Here is a 17,832-nt window from a genome sequence, read left to right on the forward strand (position 1 = left end):
GGAATGCCTGAAGGCAGGGATGGCATTGAGAACTGCTCCCCAAAAACAAAAGCACTGACAGACCTTTCTCTCCATTTCCTACCTTGTGGGTATCGGCAGAAATGCTGGTCACACCTTTTACGCGGAAGTCAAACAGACGCTTCAGAGGGAACCCTGCCTTGTCCATGAAAGCAATAAGAAAACCACCCAGGCAGGCATCAACATGGAAGGGGATGTTGTACTTCACTGCAAGCTGTGTGTGAACAAGAGATTCCAGTGAGTAACATGCAATCCAGCAAGAAAACAACATGATTGGGACACCCAAACTCCAATCACCAAAAGGGACTCTGAATTTTACAATTAAATGTTTCCTGGACCCTTTTGAGCATTGTGCCACTCTCAAGCTGCTGAGGATAGGAGATCTGGAAGGGCTGGCTGCTTGTGAGATGCCGCCTTCTGCCTTCCACATACGGGAAGATTGCCAGTGAGAGGAGAAACAACATTGCATTTGGGCACTTTGCTGTGTTTGCCAAAGAGACGTGACAACGTGGTCTGAAAGAAGTATCTGCAATAAAGTGTAAGGGCGTGATCCACATGAAAAGAAGGTCAGAGGCTCTGGCTGCTTACAGACAAAACAAATCACTAGAGCACATAGAGAAAAACCAAGAGCTGTGTTTGAAAATAAGATCCCAGCCCTTTGACTCCTACTCCTTCCACGCATTCCTCAGACATCTGCACCAAGTTTGTTACAACCAGTAGGTCCTAAAAGCCTTTTCACCAGGGGGACTATTTTGCTGTTACTTCCTTCTGGGTATCAACAAATGAGCCCTTCAGGTTGGTGTCGCAGTGGGTGCAGCAGAGCTCTAAATCACATAAACAATACATACCTCAGTTACAGCAGAAATTTATGGCACAGACTTAAGAGTTGTGGGACAAAGCACGCGCAAAAGACCTGCTATGACACACCATGTGCACCACCTGAGTCCAAAATCCAGCCCCACACAAACAGCTTTATGACAATGCCCCAAGCTAATTTCTGGTTTTTAAAGCCCACTTCCTCACAGCAGTTACAGAGTACAAAAAAAAAAAAATCCTATATGCCTCTTCACTTCCAAACCGTGTCTTACATACCCTGCTGTTGGTTAACACCTGATTTGAGGACAGTAATACCCTCCCAACCAGTCTGCTCCTCCCACCAGATTCACTGGTTAGCATCCTGGAACCCCTCTGCTCTTCTTGTACAGAAGGACATGCTGGTTTTATTGCTACAGCACCCAGAAGTCCCAGGGGCACCCTACCTCTGCCACCTCTTCAATCGGATCCATAATTCCATGTGGGAACTGGGGAGCGGAACAGGCCAGCATGGCTGTGTTCTTCGAGATAGCTCTCCTCATTGCCTGAAGATTTAAAGAGAGAAGATGCTCACATTCCATTTACCAAGAGCCATCCTGCCAAAAAAGATAAAAAGTGAAAACATGCAGCATCTGGTCTTAAAAACCAACACAAAAATGTCTACAGAAAGCAAAGCAATGAGCTAAAAGCATCAGCTGACATCAACTGAGTCATTTAACTTGTCCATGTGCAAATACTAGAACCCTTTTGTTCGCCCTCATCTGAAATCTGGCGCTATTTCTGCAATACATAAGTTATTGGATTCTAAATGAATCACACAGGACAAAGGGATGGTTTACACCCAAGTATTTCAAATAAAACCTCATCTGCAATGACAGGCACTTACTCCTGCCAGTTTTCCTTATTTCCAGGAAGCACTCAGCCCTCTCTACCCACTGACCCACTATCTGGATAGGTAGGTTTCTTGCTATTTGCACTACAACGCTCATCTCCCACAGAAAGAGAATTGCGATGCCTCAAGCGATACCTCAACATCCACTTCCATAGCCCTGGTCAATGGTATGTGAATCAGCTTCAGTCCGAAGTAATGCGCTGCCTTGTCAAATGCTGCATGAGCACTCACCGGGACCAACCTAGAAATGAAACAGATTGTGTATGTCAGTCCAGGCAGCACCTATGCCTTACTGTGAACAGGAGGGGAAAGAGCAAAAAAAATATCAACCTGTAGATATTCCCGTGTGACAGGTCACGAATGGGCCAACCACATGTTTAAACTAGCCAAAAAACATACAAAACAAAAAAAAAAAAAAAAAGCTGTGGAGGAAAATACTCTTTGGGACAGAATAGTTGAGAATAGCACCTGGCCTCTAACACGATGGGACGCGTGATCTGGAACAACCCAGGGACAATCTGTTAAAGTAGTTCTATGCCAAAAAAAAATAAAAAAAAAAAAAAAAAAAAAAGCTGTGGAGGAAAATACTCTTTGGGACAGAATAGTTGAGAATAGCACCTGGCCTCTAACACGATGGGACGCGTGATCTGGAACAACCCAGGGACAATCTGTTAAAGTAGTTCTATCCCATTGCATGGTCTTCTGGGAACCAGGAGTCCGAAGAAAACTAATTTCTTCTCCTAGCAAACAATACTGTACCATCTCCAACCAGCCACCCTCTCTGAGGGGGGAACATGAGACGATACAAAAGGGAAGGAGCAGCATAAATACACCAAACGAGCATAACATCTGCTGTCTCCCACCTCCAGTGGCAGTGGCTGAACAGCCTTAATTAACCTTGTTTTCTGAGGCATCATTTCTTTATCAGGGCCTTTAATAGCATGCTGAAAATGTTAGAGAGAGAAGAAAAGAACTGCAGGAGTTCAGCAGAAGATGAACACCACAGTGTTTCATCTCTTTACATTTTCCCCTCATAAGCAATTAACCAGAGAAATACTTTTGATGCGCCGTCTAGAAAAAAAGCAGCACATTAGAGAGAGCAAATCCTCTATTAGCAGCGTAACAATTAGCACAATTCCTCATTTCAGCTCCAACCAGCCACAACTTTAGTCCCAGAGTTTTCAGGCTAAACCCTCTTTGATCTGAATAAATCAAAACCCTTAAATACTTCAAAGGGCCTGCCAACCTCTGCTCGATAAGGGCCCAAAACTGATAGGCACAGGTATTGCCAAAATATATCTGCACAGCACAGCTACCGCAGCCCCCCAGGCCGCTTAAAGCTTCCTGTGCTTTTGCACCACTTTTCCCAACCCAGGTTTCTGTCCTTCAGATGCAGATGGACTAGGAGGAGGTGTAATGAGCTATGAAATGAAGGATTATTGAGGTCTAGCAACCACCTCAGCTCAGAGGGACAGTAAATCCCACATGTCCCCAGAGCAAATCCCAAGCAGCGGAGGTATTGCTCACATTTCTGGCTGTTTGATGCCTCTCTCGTAAGCCAGGTCTCGGTAAGCCTTGCAGGCCATCAGAATGCTCTCGGTTCCCCCAGATGTCATCTGTCACGAAGAAAGGACGCAAACAAGAAAATCAGCTGCTTATAGGGGTGTGGCAGAAGAGAAAAGCAAAAAAAGGGATCCTGCTACAGCATCTTTGCCCAGAGATGCTTCAGGGACAAGAGGTACACAGGACAGCCCAGGCTTTCAAGAGCAGCAGAAGCCACTGAACAGCTCAGGTAGTTTTCTGACATTCAGCTTGAAAGTGTAGATTTAAGTAAATGTTGATGCCTCCGTTTAAAGGGGGGCGGAGAAAACAAGAAAATATTTAAACTCAAAAGCCTAACAAGAGGGGACCATACTGCACCGTCACTAGCTGGCAAACATGCCCACACCTCATGAAACTACTGGTACATACTTAGCTCTGATTACCTGGGGATTGTTTATCTGGATTACACATTAATTGTGCCATGTCTATGGAAACAACAAAGTTGATTCTGTATTAAGTCAACTGAAGTCCAGCAGGGTTTATTAGGTCTGGAGCAGTGCCATGCTGAGGCACGGAGCCAGCTCGGGATTGGCACCTCTCCTGAGCTACAGAACCTTCCCAGAACCTGAAGCACTGCAGACTGCAGAACAATCTCCCACCTTCTCTCTGCAGAGGCCAGCCTAGGTCAGCACCAGGTCAGAGCTTGTAAGTCCTCAAGGACCCAAGAAATTTTGTACCAGGAGGAATTTCTGCATTACTCTTCCCCACAAGTCCCTCGGTACCCACACAACCTGCTCCCCGTGCAGTCCCAGCCCTCTTTACCCTGACCACAGGAGAACAAGGAGGTTTGCAGCAGGAGGTGGAAGAGAAGAAGGTACACTCATGGGCGGTTCTGTCAACTTTACTATTGCATACTGGAACTCAAGTGCTGTTGCAAATAAATAAAAAACTCTTCACAGGAAGAAATTCCTCAAGCAGAGGACTGTCTCTTGCAGGCCAGCCTTTATGAGTTCTGACATGCAGGGGACAGAAAAGTGTGTAGGCACAAAGCTTCTGAAGTAAAATTTTAACCTAGTAAAATGTGAGCTCTGTTTTTCAAGCAGCCTGCAGGACTGACTGACTGCTATGCTGGGCGGGCCGTAACTTGAGGATGGAGCATACCTGAGACAGGAATACAGACATGCAGGTGAAAGAGCTACTTACAGTGCTTAGGGAGGACTAATTTTGAGCCTTTTAACTTCTTCCCCCCAAAAAATAAACATAAAAAAGATGCAACCACATTTGCATGCCTGCTAGTCTGGGTTTTCCTTTGTATTTTCCCAGCTGACATAGCTGCAAACCCCAAAAATGCAAAGAAGAAGCGTGACTGCATGACAATGACTAAACATTAAGTACAGAGATAAGGAACAAAGTTCACAGACACATAAAACAGTCTGCCACATTTGTTCCTGACATGACCCAAGCCAGCAGCAGCTGCCACCACAGGAAGCGTGGATGTGACTGTCACACCACAGACAATTTTTCTGCTTTTCTGGTAGTTTAAAAGCAACAGCTGTCGCAGATAAACCCTACCAGAGTCTTGTACTGGATAAAAAAATCGTTGCCTTTATTGTGAAGCAAATAGATGGTAGCAGGAGCACAATGTGTTTTATGGGCTGTGTCAGACACTTCTCAACCTTTCTTATTACAAGATCTGTGAAGCTGTCAGCTATTACCTTTGGGAATAATAAAAAAAACCTCAGCCAGTATAACACGGATTGCACTCCTGCTGCCAGGTGGGAGAAGAGGAATGGGATTATTTCACACGTGTAACCCTCCTTGCAACACTGCTTACAATACTGATTGTGAAAACTTTGCTAGGCGTGACTTGGGGATCTTGAGATTCTTGTTATTGAACCCCAGACGCTTTGGGCCACTGGGCCTGCTCCTTGTCCCTATCTACTCTCATCTAGATAATCCACTCTTCAAAGAGCAGCCTTGGTACAGTCTTATTCCTGTTCTAATCTCTCCACCAAAACGTCTTGCCCTTATATAGGACAAACCTTTCCTCAAAGCGTGACTTATCACCTGCACAGAAATGCTGAGCCACACACAGGCTTTGGTAGGTCAGAGCCTACACTTTTCAGCAGCTGGTCAGATGCAGGTTGAGGAACAACATGTAGGGTGGATCCTCCTCCCAGGCACCAAGACTGACATGCAGATGACCACACAGAAAGTTTGCTCAGGCAGCTGACAATCCACCAAAAAATCTGAATTTCAGCCAGATCAGCTTCCTAAATTGGCCCACATCAGTACAAACATGAGTCTCCGCCACAGAGATGTGCCAGAGCAGCTTGATCTACAGCAGCACCTTTAGCACAGGGCAGCTACAGCAGCCAAAACCCATTTGGTCCATGCAGTTTATACCTGCAGAGGGAGTCTGCTCCTTTACAGGAGGCTCTGTCAGCTTAGCCATCAACAGCAAACTCCTTCTGATGTAGCCAGGGCTTGAATCACTGTCACAGGATACAACTTCCCCACCGCCTGCGGCATGCCGGCAGCTGGCCAACACACAGTGATTCAGCACCCGCCAATGGCTCACACAAATATTTTTTTTTCTCTTCTTTAAATAAAAGTCCACAGACTCAAGCGATGCCATAGGGAAAAGGGGCTGGACACAGGCATTGTTTTAAGCAGCTTTCCAACCCAGTGCTATCTTCAAAAGCCAGGCAAGGCGTGTGGGAAAAGGCAAGCAAACAGACCTTTTTGTTCTTTATTTATTTATTGTTTTCCAAATGGGAGGGGAAAGGAGAAAGGGGAAAAATATCTCTCCTGCTTTCTAAACTGAGTATATCCCTTCCGTTGCTCCCTCCCTCCAAATCCCAGTGCTCTGGAACCTCAACAGTTAAACAGCAGTAAGAGGTCCCTATTTTAGGATTTCTTTGGCCATGCCACTTCCACATCACTGTCAAACTGTCAGACATAAAAGAACTGCTTTGGTTCGTGGTCTCTGAAGTTTTGCTTGCATTTCCACCTTAGGAAACGTGTCTACTCAGAACCTGGAGACAAAGCTGACCAAAAGTTTCACTGAGCTAAGCTGCCTCGTGAATAAGAAAGCAAACTACAATTTATTTCTAAGGTAGCATTAGAGTAAAATATTCCACAATCCACTGTGCAGTCATAACGTAGTGGCAGACTAACATAAAACCCCTGTAAACCTGCAGGTTGTAAGTTCCACTAGTTGTCTCTCTCAAGGTGACCTGCTCATCACTACAGATAAAACCTGACAGATCCGCAGAGTTTAAGCCTTCCCAAGACACATCACTCACATTGCACTGTTCAAGTCCCACTTCAAATGTGCAACCAGCACTTCAAATGTGCAGCAAAGTTTGGAAAACCCAGATTTCAGGGGGAAGAGACAAGATGGTTTCTACAAGAGGCTTAGGTTTGCATCTGCTGATTTTGCCTCCTCTCTCCTGTCCTCGGCTGCCAAGTAAGTTCAAGTAAGAATTTATAGAGAGATTGACATCAAATACACACACATGCAGCCCCCCCAAGCAATTTTCCCTTGCACTTCAAAGCTGCCCTTTCTTTTTAAAGTTAAAAAAAACTACTAAAAAAATAAAAATCATTGAAGACTGCATAAAAGCAGTGATATCTCCCTAAATGAGAGGGGAAATCCACAGAGCCAGCACTGCCAAACAAAGCACCTTGTGAACAGGAACACATGGACACATCAAACAAGAACAAACTCCCCCATCCCTCCTCCGTGCGCTGAGTTTAATTAGTCCTTCCAAATCATTGCAAGAATGTGATTAGAATCTCATGGGAGCCAAAAAGCACTAATTTCTGTCTCTTTGCTCCAGCGCAACACGATTAAAAGTAAGCACAAAAGTCGTAATTATTGAGAAATAGGAAGGATCCATGAAAACGATTACTTTTAAAAACTGCTTAAAAACCTGGAATATCTCTCAGAGCAATTTAAGGCCCAAGGCACGTCTGCACAGCCCCCCACCACAGGGCACTGTTAGTGATTTTTACGCCCGTGTTTAAACTATGAGGAATTATGGCCCCCATGTCTCAGATAAAGGCTGTAACTTCTGCAAATAATGCAAGCTGCTCATCTGATTCAGCCTTCAGGAATCTAAAAAGACATGTTTCATTTTAGCATTTATTAAACACTGGAAACCTTCAAGGAGGAAGCAGGGAACTACTCTGCGGAGATCCTGCATGTCCACACGACAGGGCAGGACTGTGTGGGGACCCCCAGGCTGCTGAAAGCCCTGGGAACATCACCAGTGTCTCACTGGGCCGCTTTTCCCAGCCTGAACAGCCGAGCATCAGCCCCCAAAACTGCTGTTCTGCAACATCATGGAAATCAGAGCACAAAGGCAGCGAAATTGCCTCACTGAGAAGCACAGACAGAAACTTTTGGGGTGTTTTCCACATAGCTTAGCCACAGATACACTCTCCAGAAACACCAAGCTCTACCTGGCTTCAGGGACCATCATCAGGCACCAATAAAATTGGACAAGCAGTCCCTGCTGCTCAAATCAAGTTAGTAAATGCAGCGGACAGGGACCTGGCACCAAGACACACTGCTTCTCAGCAATGACAGCAATGAAATTTGGGGGAAAAGAAAGCATTTGGTTTAGCTTTCAACACTGCAAAAGTTGAATTGAGTAAACCAGAAGCCTTCTCAGGTGAGAAAGCCAGCAGCACCTCCTGAACAGATCCAGGTAAAGAATAAGGTAACTGGCAGCACTGCAGCCTCCCTGGTTTAGCCACATCTCTAGTTTACAGCCTTGCCAGGTACTGAAGCGTAACTGCCACAGTCTGAGTGACCAGCTACAGCAGGGCCTTCCAGAGACAGAAAGCAGGGCATCAGATTGAAGAAATGCTCTTTTTTAATGACTTTGTAACTGTCCAAGCCTCCAGAAATAATTGTGAAATGTTAATTCTGTCTTGGGGAGCAGAAAATAAGAGAAGTCTTTGAGCCCAACTATTGAAAGAGCATGTGACCTCCATACATCCACCCACGTCTCCATCATTGATTAGCAACTCCGGACACTTCACAGGCAGGAAGGGTGACGTGGAAGGAAGACAAGAAGTCCACTGGAGAGACTCGTTTGGACAAGATAATTACAGGGATGCAATTAATCTTCTGTTTCCGGCCAATCAACTTCTCAACCCTCCCTCACGCCCTGCAAATTTGACTGTTCAACCAGCTAGAACCAAACTCCATGGCAGGTTGCACGTGTCTCCGTTTGCTTTGCTGTGTGAATCTTTGCCACGGCTTTGTGGCACAATCCTCGGAAGGGAGGGGAAGACAGAGGGAAAAGCGGGATTCCCCAGGGAGCATCACGGCGGTCTCCCTCTGGCCATGATCACTGTCATACTGGTTTGGAGCAGTTTTTCACCCATTCTCGACTTCCCCTCTTAGGCAATTCTTCTTTCAAATTTCACTGAAGGAGCGCACAAGGCCAAGGTTGACACTTTTACAACACACACTTTACACAACAAAAACTGAACACGTATACTGCCAGGCTCCAGCAATCAAAGTTCTCCAAGAAAACGTGAAGTGAAGGGTGATCTGACCGTTCTATCAATTGACATCTCAACTGCTGATAAAGATGAGTTTCAGCAGCTTTAGCCGCAGCCTCTTCCACACTCTGGGAATAGTCACCAGTGTTCTCAGCACTGTGAACCAGGAAGGAGATGAGGTGAAGTTAGATGCTTTTTATAAGCGAAGAGGCATGTTCCTTCTCTAAGCTTGAAAGTGGAACAAGTAATACAATTCTTAGAAGACAAGTCAGCTCACAGTGTGCAATCTCCTGCTATCAATCATGCTCCCAGACTCTGCACAGCCAAGTTTCATCTTAATCCAGTTGGAGTTTGGTCCCAACTACACCTACTACAAAGCTATTCCAGTATTTAACTCCTTAATGCAACAAAGTCTCCAACTGTCAGATTAAGCCCATTCAAGGCCTGTTCACCTCATAAACTCTTGTGTCAACACTGCCTTCCCATACCGATCTTCAGCCACTGCTGGGCTTCTCCCCCATGAGCACATTTACAGTGATCACCTCACACCCAATCTCTGAAAAACATCATCTGGATTCTTCTCACAAATGGAACTACTTCTTCACAAGCTAATAAGCAGCCTCTTTGCATCCCCTCTGCACTGACCACCATGCTAGGAGATAAGACCTGGCTGTCCCACACACTATGTAAACAGGGAGAGAATTTGGCCTAAGGAGTTCAGGAACCTTACCAAAAAGATAAGGCAAAAGGGAGGAGCGTAAGAAGCCATGGCCTGTTTTATAACAATAATTCACCATGCAACTTCACATCTTTTGCTCTTTGACCAACTTTCAAGCAGCAGTTTAAGAACACGCATCTCAACCGTTGCTAGCAACTCTATTGAGGCTTTAAAACCGGTTTCCTCTGTAGTACGCTGGATGGCCACATAAGCCTGGAAAGACAGCTTTCCAGCTGGACAGATGACAATAGATGCCATGCCTGCTTGATCATCACCGACACTTGGAGATGGCCTCTGGTGACTAGCCAGTCAGCCAGCTGGCCTTGTCCTCAATCTCAGCATTCTGGCAGGCTCCCAGATTTCCAGTTCAGAGATTAGAACTGAGGGGAGCTGCTCAAAGTGACACGGCTCTGTTTGCCGTCCCCCACAACCAGCCAGGCTACATTACACTGGTTCTCTTTTCCAACTGCCATCAAGCCTGTATCATTAAAGAGCGTGCAAAAAAAGGTGAAGTAAATATTCTTGTCTCGAGAGCTACTTCCCTGAGTTAAACTGTCTCTTGGAAAGCTTCACCAAGAAGAGCAAAAAGCAACCGTATTCCATACAGCTATGCTGGCATGGCATATACCAGTCTGAGCTTGACCTCACTCAGCAGAAGGTGCATTTGCACTTAAATCAAAGTCAGAAATACCCCAAAATATTCAGAGGACACTTGAAGACAGGCTACTTACAGTACCACAAGAGTTGGGGCCCCCATTGAAGAGCGTACAGGCAATCCTCACTACTTCTGCTTCCATCTTTCTCAAACCAGGGAATATATCCGGATGGAGAGGATTACTCCAGGCAAACTCTTCATACACCTTCAGAAAACAAAGGCAGAGGGTTAGCCTTGCAGATGAAGCACTGGATTATCAGTGCAGATTTCAGAACTCACTATATGCACTGTACAAGCAAATTGGCTGCATTTACCCGTAACTCCTGCTGGGAAGCTATGGCTGAGAAAATAAAATAAAGAAAATAAAATAAAAAAAAATAAAAACATTTGCTTTTCAAGGGTATTCTGGCCTCTGGAGTGATTCTATAACATAGCAATATTTTATGTTGTAAAGACAGGTTTAATCATTCAGCTATTTTTTAAAAATAATACAGTATGCACCCTATGATTGCTTTACAAAAAGGAGGCCAAAAAACTAAACTTTGCAGAATCAGCTTTCAAGTTCACTACTGGGATTCTGAAGCAGCCAGGAAAGCACAAATGCCACCCACGCTGCAAAAAAAGTGGCTGTAGAAACCAGTATTTCGTGCTTTCGTTCTGCAACCATGGACTCACAGGGTAAGGTTGGAACAGGCCAGTTCTGACCTCCTGCAGACAAGATCAAAAAGGAACTGTGTGGAGGTTAAAACAACCACACCAGCAGATAATCAGCACAAACAGAGGGCATGCTTCCACAACACTCAGTCCAAGCTGAGGCTCCTCTAGAAAGGCTGCTCTGAGCTTTGTGTTTCCCCAGAAGTGGCAAAGAAATGGACGACGCACAGAAGAAAACAGCAATAGCAACCACCAGAGCTCATTACAGCTGTTATAAAAGCTGTTCCCAGGAGCAAGAAGGTTACACTTCCCTTTCTAGTAAAAACACATCTTCAAGTAATTTGAAAACAGGCCTGTAGGCTGTTTAAGTTATTTTCCAACCTTTTCAAAGGGAAAAGTTCCTGAGCAGGAAAACAGGCCTAACAAAGGCACCAAAGAACCATGCCAATGCTCCACTGTTGCAAGATTTGGACTGCACAGTAACGCCAAAAATCATTTTACAGGCTTCTTATTTGCTTAAACCAAGAGGAACTCAGTTTTGCTCAGTGAAGATGCTCCACTCCAAAGGTGCCACAGCCTTCCAGTAATAGGACAGCCGAGGATGTCTTCACTTCAGTCTGCAGCAAAGGCACATCTGTTGGGGGGCGTGCTGAAGCTGGTCTATGGCAATTTTATGCCTCCTACCATTCCCTCAGTTAGAAGGTCAGTTCCCATTCACTTTCTCACTCAAAACAACATCTCATCTGATTGGATCCTACTTATCTCTACACAGTGTTTTCACAGGGACAGTCACTTGGCCAGCTTTCCCTGCCAAAATGCTTTGCTAATAATTGTCCTTCCACCTACGTTTACCCTAGGCTCTGTCTTCACAGATGAACAATCTTAGTTTCTGATCTTCCCTATTTATTTTTGAAAAATTCTAGAACAGTATTGAGGGGTTTCTGGTCACCCTGAAGATGCGAAGGGTATCTGCGAAGTTAAGAGTGCTTGCACTTTACCTTCACTAGCAGATGGGTGAGCTTCTCCTCACCACTGTACACAGTCCCAGAGACTTTACCATCCTGCCAACGTAGGTCTCCTGAAAGAGAAGGCAGAGCACACTGCTTGCAAACACGGCCATTCTCAGAAAGCACGTAGAAGTGCACAGAGCAGTCCTCTCACCAGTTCTGCAGATGAGGATTCAGCTTTTGAGATTTTACAAGTATCATTTTTGTGCCAGAGATAGCCGTGTGTGACACTAAAGCCTCTGGCATCATGTATCCCATGAACTTAGCAAACTGCAACGATGACTAAAGTGTCAGCACATAAACAACGTCTAGCTGCAGCAAGCAGTTATATTAATATGTAATCCACTTAATCCCCAGTCAGTCTCCCCAAACTGCTGTCCAACCAACTGAACTCTAAAGTGGCTAAAGCTAAAGCCATTTTCAAAGAGCACCCATCACCACTGTAAGCTGAGAAGAGATGGAAAGGCCAAGCTTGTACAGCTAAAACCTACAGTGCTGGATGCCTCAATTAAATTTCCCCAAAAACAATATGCTGCTGAAGCTTTAACAAAGGAGAGCAGGCAGATGGAACAGCACCAGCAGCACACCCTCCTGAAAGGTGTTTCAAACCACCATGCAACATGATGGTACTTAACCAAGTAACTTTCTGCCTCCCAGCACCCCAGCAGTATCCTTCCACTTGTTTGGTTACATGCTCCCTCTCCTAGCTGTTCATAAAACTCAATGACATCAGCTTCACAAGCATCTCTAAGGTGAACACAGTCACAATCCAACCCCATTCCCAAAAAACTTTCAAAGGGGAGAGCATGTGTGTGGGAAGGAGGGGACCATAAGAAAAGAAAAAAAGGAAGGAAGAACCCAGTGAAAGAAGGAAATAATCATTTGAGGGAAAATACAGACAGAAGTTACATAAGCAACACAGAGAAGTAGGAAAGAAGGAAGTTGTTACAGAATTCTCAACTGCAGAACTGTTTGTTTCTGACTTTGGAATAGCTGCGCTGTTCTAGCAGAAATTTCATGGCTCAACTTTGCGGTAGGAGCAGGGGAGTCGTATCTTCTCCTTTGGACAACAAGCCACCCCAATTTCCTCACTAAGAGTAACAGGTACATGAATCAGGGTGGAGAGACTTACGTGAGTGAGGCAACTTAAATTTCAGACACTGCTTATGTGGACTCAAGCCAGGAGAAGAACATGGTGACTTTGCCTTCCTTAAATGGCATTTTCAAGGTTTTTCAACGCCTTAAAAGGCATTTTCAGACTATTATGACTTCAGTTAAGAGAGGCAGTCTTGGAAATTCCCTAAAAATCCTGCTTGAAAGTTTGGGGAGGTTATTATGTTTGGGGGGTTTTTTTGTTTGTTTTTTTTTTTAATTATGCTATCTATTCTTATTCCCCGGGGCTTCACAGAAAACACAATTCTGGTAGAAGTCGAACAACTGCTCAGAAACGTAATCAAAAATGCATTCAAATAACTTCCTCCATATTTATTTTGTCCTCAGCTCTCCCATCATCAGTCAAGAATTCTTGGTGAAGGAACAAAGTTTCAAGGTAAATACCCAAATGCAGTAATAGAAGTCACAAATACTGATCTTCATCACTTCCAGAAGGAAAATGGGGAAAAAAAACTGCAAGCAAAGAACATGAGGGAAGAAATACTTAAGACAAAACCATGAGCAGAGGTCATTAGAACTCATTTAAGGGAGTAAGTCTAAAGTTAGGTGTATGAAACAGACCCTCCTCTGCTGCAGTGCAGATTCACATTCATACCTTTTGAGCTGTACTCTTTCATCTTCTCTAGCACTTCAGGCTGGCTCATGCCTTGTTCCGGCAGTGCTTTGATATAATCCTTTTCATCTTTCAGGAAGGATAAACTGGAAGTGACATCATTCAAGGCTTCATCAATCTTCTTTTGAATCTAAAAAGAAAGGAGAACCCTATCAACAATGGCACTGGCTATATAATAAATAATTATTGAGTGCCTGCAAGACCAAACTCACCAGCTACGTCCTCACTACTGACCATAACAGACAGGAACTTGTTCAGCTCTGTGACCAAAGAAGCCCAGCAGAGTTCACAGCCACACAGTTCAACTCATCCTTCCTACCAACTGCTCCCTCCAGAAACCAGCTGCCTGGAACACTGAACTGGCATACACTAGTCTCTAAACCACACTGGGAACTGCCCCAGGGAATGGTAGCTGGCAGAGTCCGGACTGAGCCAGGTAGCCATAGGAGCAATCAGAGTGGCCCTTGGGCCACTGCTCGGCTGTGTTTCGTTGAACCGCACAGACACCAACACAACGCTCAGAGCAAGCATGTTAGTTACGGGCTATCAGTGAGCAGTGGGAGCTGTGAGCCCCTTCCTTACTGCTTGAGATAGCAAAGCTCAAGGCAAAAATGCTGCATTTTTATCGAATGAACCTTTTTAAGTCACAGTTTTTAATTTGTGGAAGTCTTCAGATGTGTTCTATTTTGTACCTTGTCTCCTCTGCCACCGTACACAGAGTTTAGAAACTTGGTAAAAAAGAAACAATAAAGAAATCTCCACTACAGATGGAGTTAGGAGATTTCTTTCTTCCCACCCACACCTTACATTTACAGGAGACCCAGACTTCTTCTCACAGAACATTCCAAAGTAGAGACTCTTCTTCCAGGCAACGCAACATAGGTGTTGGGATAGCATCAGCTGTAAATACTTTTGGACATTGGAATGCCTCAAAGTCAAGGCCTCCTGTAAGCAACTGATAGGTTATCAGGTATCAGCCTACCAAAGAGCAGGAAGAGAATACAGATAGGACACACCAGAGTCCTCTGGTCAGCTGTCCACAGGACAGCTTAACAGCACTAGTCCTCAGAAGGTAAGTCTGGATAAAATAGAGACTGTATACAAGGGGCCCAGAAAGTGTCCATTTCCAACAGGCAGAAGATAAAAGCAGAAGAGAATGAGTCATTAATTCACCTGATCAAAGGCTACTCAAGTCAGAAAGTGAAAGCTGGAGCACTTAACATGACATAAAGGACGGATGTCCCTTCCCGAGGGCTGGGGGAGAAACTTGAGAACCACTTCTGCATCCACAGCAGAAGGAAAAAGTTCCTCTTCGCTACTCTCATTTGATAAAATTGCCTGTAACAGACCTGAACCCCCAAATCAGCGTGCAAACACACCAACACGTTAAGCAGAAACAAACACAATCAAGTGAGATTCCATTGTTTATGAGGTAAAATAAACCAAGTTGTGCATTTCTCAATCATTAAGTCGTTAACGTGCTAAAACATGCTGGTATTTGTAGTTTCAAGTTTTTATGAAAAAAAACCGCATCTCCCAAACACTAAAGCTTGTCTCATTTTAATGATTACACAGACTTCTGCTATCTTTCTGCTGTAATGTTAACTGTTCCTAACAGGTATCAGAGCTCTAAACTAATCACGGCCAGCTATCTGATTAAAACATTATCCTTCCACGTTGCACAACAAACACCTATCTCACAGTTGCTCAATAAGAAGACATTGTTTCAGAAGAACAACTAGAGTTCGATTCTGTCCCCTTTTTGCCTAAATAAAATTATTTTCTTAATCTATCAACGAGGAAACATTACTGGAAAATTCTGTAACCACGTTCATTGATTCCTATTTTTAAAAAGTGCCACTGCTATTTTATGAGTGGCATAATGGATCATCCAGACCTATATCCTTGGATCATTACAATCACAGAAACATGACAAGAAAGTTGCACAGAACTCTAAGTTCTTCGAGAGAGCTGTGCAGGCTCAAACAAGGACCCGAGTAATATTAAGAAAAGCTGTTCAAATACTTACTATAGCCCCAACAAATGGCATTTTTCTCAGTATTTTAAAGAACTTTTTTTTAATCCGGGATGTTAAACCTGAAAGACAGAAGTCAGAAATTAAGTTAGGACTCAAGAAACAAAAAACCAGACTCAGAGCACAATAATTCCCACGCAGCCCATGAGAGAGGCTCAGCGTTTCTGATCCAAGCTAAAGTAACACAGCGACAAAGGGGACATGGTGAGATAGATGGGCATATCGAAGAGCAAGGTTCAAAAGTGCTACAGGAACATCTACCTCACAGAACAGCAGCCATCCACAGGAATCGATGATTTGACTCATTTTCTCACTTACAAGGGTGTTTGCACCCACATGTGGAATTTTACGGGGAAGAGGGGTTTTAGGATTTGCTAAAGGCAAGGACTCAGGCAAAAAGGAAAAATGCTTTTTGAAATTATTTTCTGCCTCCTCAAACCAGCACAGAACTGCAACACAAAAACACTCAGTAACATGAAACAGGCTCCCAGACCAAAGGAGGAAACAGTAGTTCAGCCATAATGGGACAAGGATTCACCCAGTGTCTGACCATCCAAGACAGGAAATGCATGATGCAATGGGAGACAACACAGGGGAAGGGGACAGAGGGAAGAGCAGAGATTCCACCACAGCCCAAATACTGAAATGAGAGAAGCCACTGATGACAAACACCGGAAAACACCTGGGGCAGCTCTAAAGGCAGGAATGAAAGCAGAGTGACATAGCTTTACAGCCACCAAAACTGCCTTGAGCCCTACAGGCATTTCAGTTGAGCGACCACAGTTACAGGCCATTACACCAAGAAATAACTAAACAAACTTTAAAAATCACCCATTTCAGGACTTCGCAATTTTATCTACATTGTGTCCCCTCCCACCACCCTTCACATATATTTTGAAAAGCTATATAAGGACTGTAATTGCAGTTTGGCACATTCTGTACAAGTTAACACTCTATTGCTGTTTCTATTGCACATTCAGTGTGCACAGTTGCATTAATAACTTCCTCAGTGAGAGAAGACTGCAAACTCCTGAAAAATCCAGACAATCTTATCAGATCTTGTAACAGCTAGATGATACTTTAAAAAAAGATACCATTGAACAGTACAAATACTAGCCAAGAAGCTACCATAACCCTGGACTGAGCAAAAGCTCCATACCATTTTGTTCCTTCCACAGATGTTCCCCCTATTCAGCTACTCCCATCTTTAAAAAAAAAAAAAAAAAAAAAAATCTTTAAAGTGAATCAGATCTAAACTCCACAACTGTGGCATTGGCTACTAATTATTCAAATAAGAAAATCAAAAAAAAAAAAAAAAAAAAAAAAGGCTGGCTGAGGAACAGAGAGGCACAGAAGAAAAACATCAAGGGAAAAACTTGGCTATTTTAACAAACTGCTACTGGAGTGTAACCCCAAGGCCTGCGGGAACTGAAAAGCACCCTATTGTCCTCTGAGGACGAGGTAGTTATCTATGACCATCAGACAGCCGGAGAAAACTACAGGTTCATCAAAAGAGATCCCACTGAAGGGCTGTCAGTATGAGAAACCACTCAAAACAGAACGATACTCTGGGGAAAAAATCCAAGAAACAAAAAAAATCCACACATCACCACCACACTGCAATTATCTTGAACATCCTGAGGGTGATACAGGTCTCCAACACCAAATCAAACCCACGTCTCTTCCCCCAGCAGGAAAGGAAAAAATCAAGAGCGAGTGTTCTCCAGATACTTTGCCCTAGTGACTAAGTTCACAAGAACTCAGCTCTCAGATAAATTTCTGCAGGTTTTGAGCAAGAGGAGAGTGTTGCAACAAGTAAATGGTTTAGCCAAAAGCAAAAGGGAGGCAAGAGGAAGGGAAGGACATGGAGGCACATTCCAGGCTGGCCTACCGCACCCTCTGAAGGAATGGGGGTGTTTCATTGATCAGACAGGCCTTGACCTTAATTTGAAAGAGGTTGACAGCAATTGACAGCAGAGTTTGTTTTAGCAAGTGTTTGGCCTTCTTTCATCCTCTTTCCTTCCACTACTTAGGAACAACTCCCTCTCCCCGAACATCAGCAAATCCCCCATTTCAAATACTTACTCTCGGACTGGCAGAGGAAGCCATGCAGCCATACACCTATAAGTGTAGAAGAAAACGTCAAGACAATCAGTTGCCATGGTTCAAGTCCATCGCACTCGGCCTTC

The 17,832-nt window shown here is 44.2% G+C and overlaps 1 protein-coding gene across 1 annotated transcript in view; it reads right to left on the reverse strand.

Moving 5' to 3' along the window:
- The window catches only part of SGPL1 (sphingosine-1-phosphate lyase 1), a 20,738-nt gene that overhangs the window by 2,752 nt on the left and 154 nt on the right, over positions 1 to 17,832 (reverse strand). Inside the window, exons 2-10 of the mRNA XM_010138558.1 lie at positions 17,729 to 17,828; positions 15,638 to 15,705; positions 13,591 to 13,738; positions 11,814 to 11,893; positions 10,238 to 10,366; positions 3,251 to 3,339; positions 1,859 to 1,964; positions 1,278 to 1,376; positions 83 to 232 (exon numbers count right to left, since the gene is read on the reverse strand). Of these exons, the coding sequence (XP_010136860.1) occupies positions 83 to 232; positions 1,278 to 1,376; positions 1,859 to 1,964; positions 3,251 to 3,339; positions 10,238 to 10,366; positions 11,814 to 11,893; positions 13,591 to 13,738; positions 15,638 to 15,705; positions 17,729 to 17,828 (969 nt within the window). The remainder of the gene's footprint in view (positions 1 to 82; positions 233 to 1,277; positions 1,377 to 1,858; positions 1,965 to 3,250; positions 3,340 to 10,237; positions 10,367 to 11,813; positions 11,894 to 13,590; positions 13,739 to 15,637; positions 15,706 to 17,728; positions 17,829 to 17,832) is intronic.

This window comes from Buceros rhinoceros, unplaced genomic scaffold (genome assembly GCF_000710305.1).
Source record: "Buceros rhinoceros silvestris isolate BGI_N320 unplaced genomic scaffold, ASM71030v1 scaffold23336, whole genome shotgun sequence".
NCBI lineage: Eukaryota > Metazoa > Chordata > Aves > Bucerotiformes > Bucerotidae > Buceros > Buceros rhinoceros.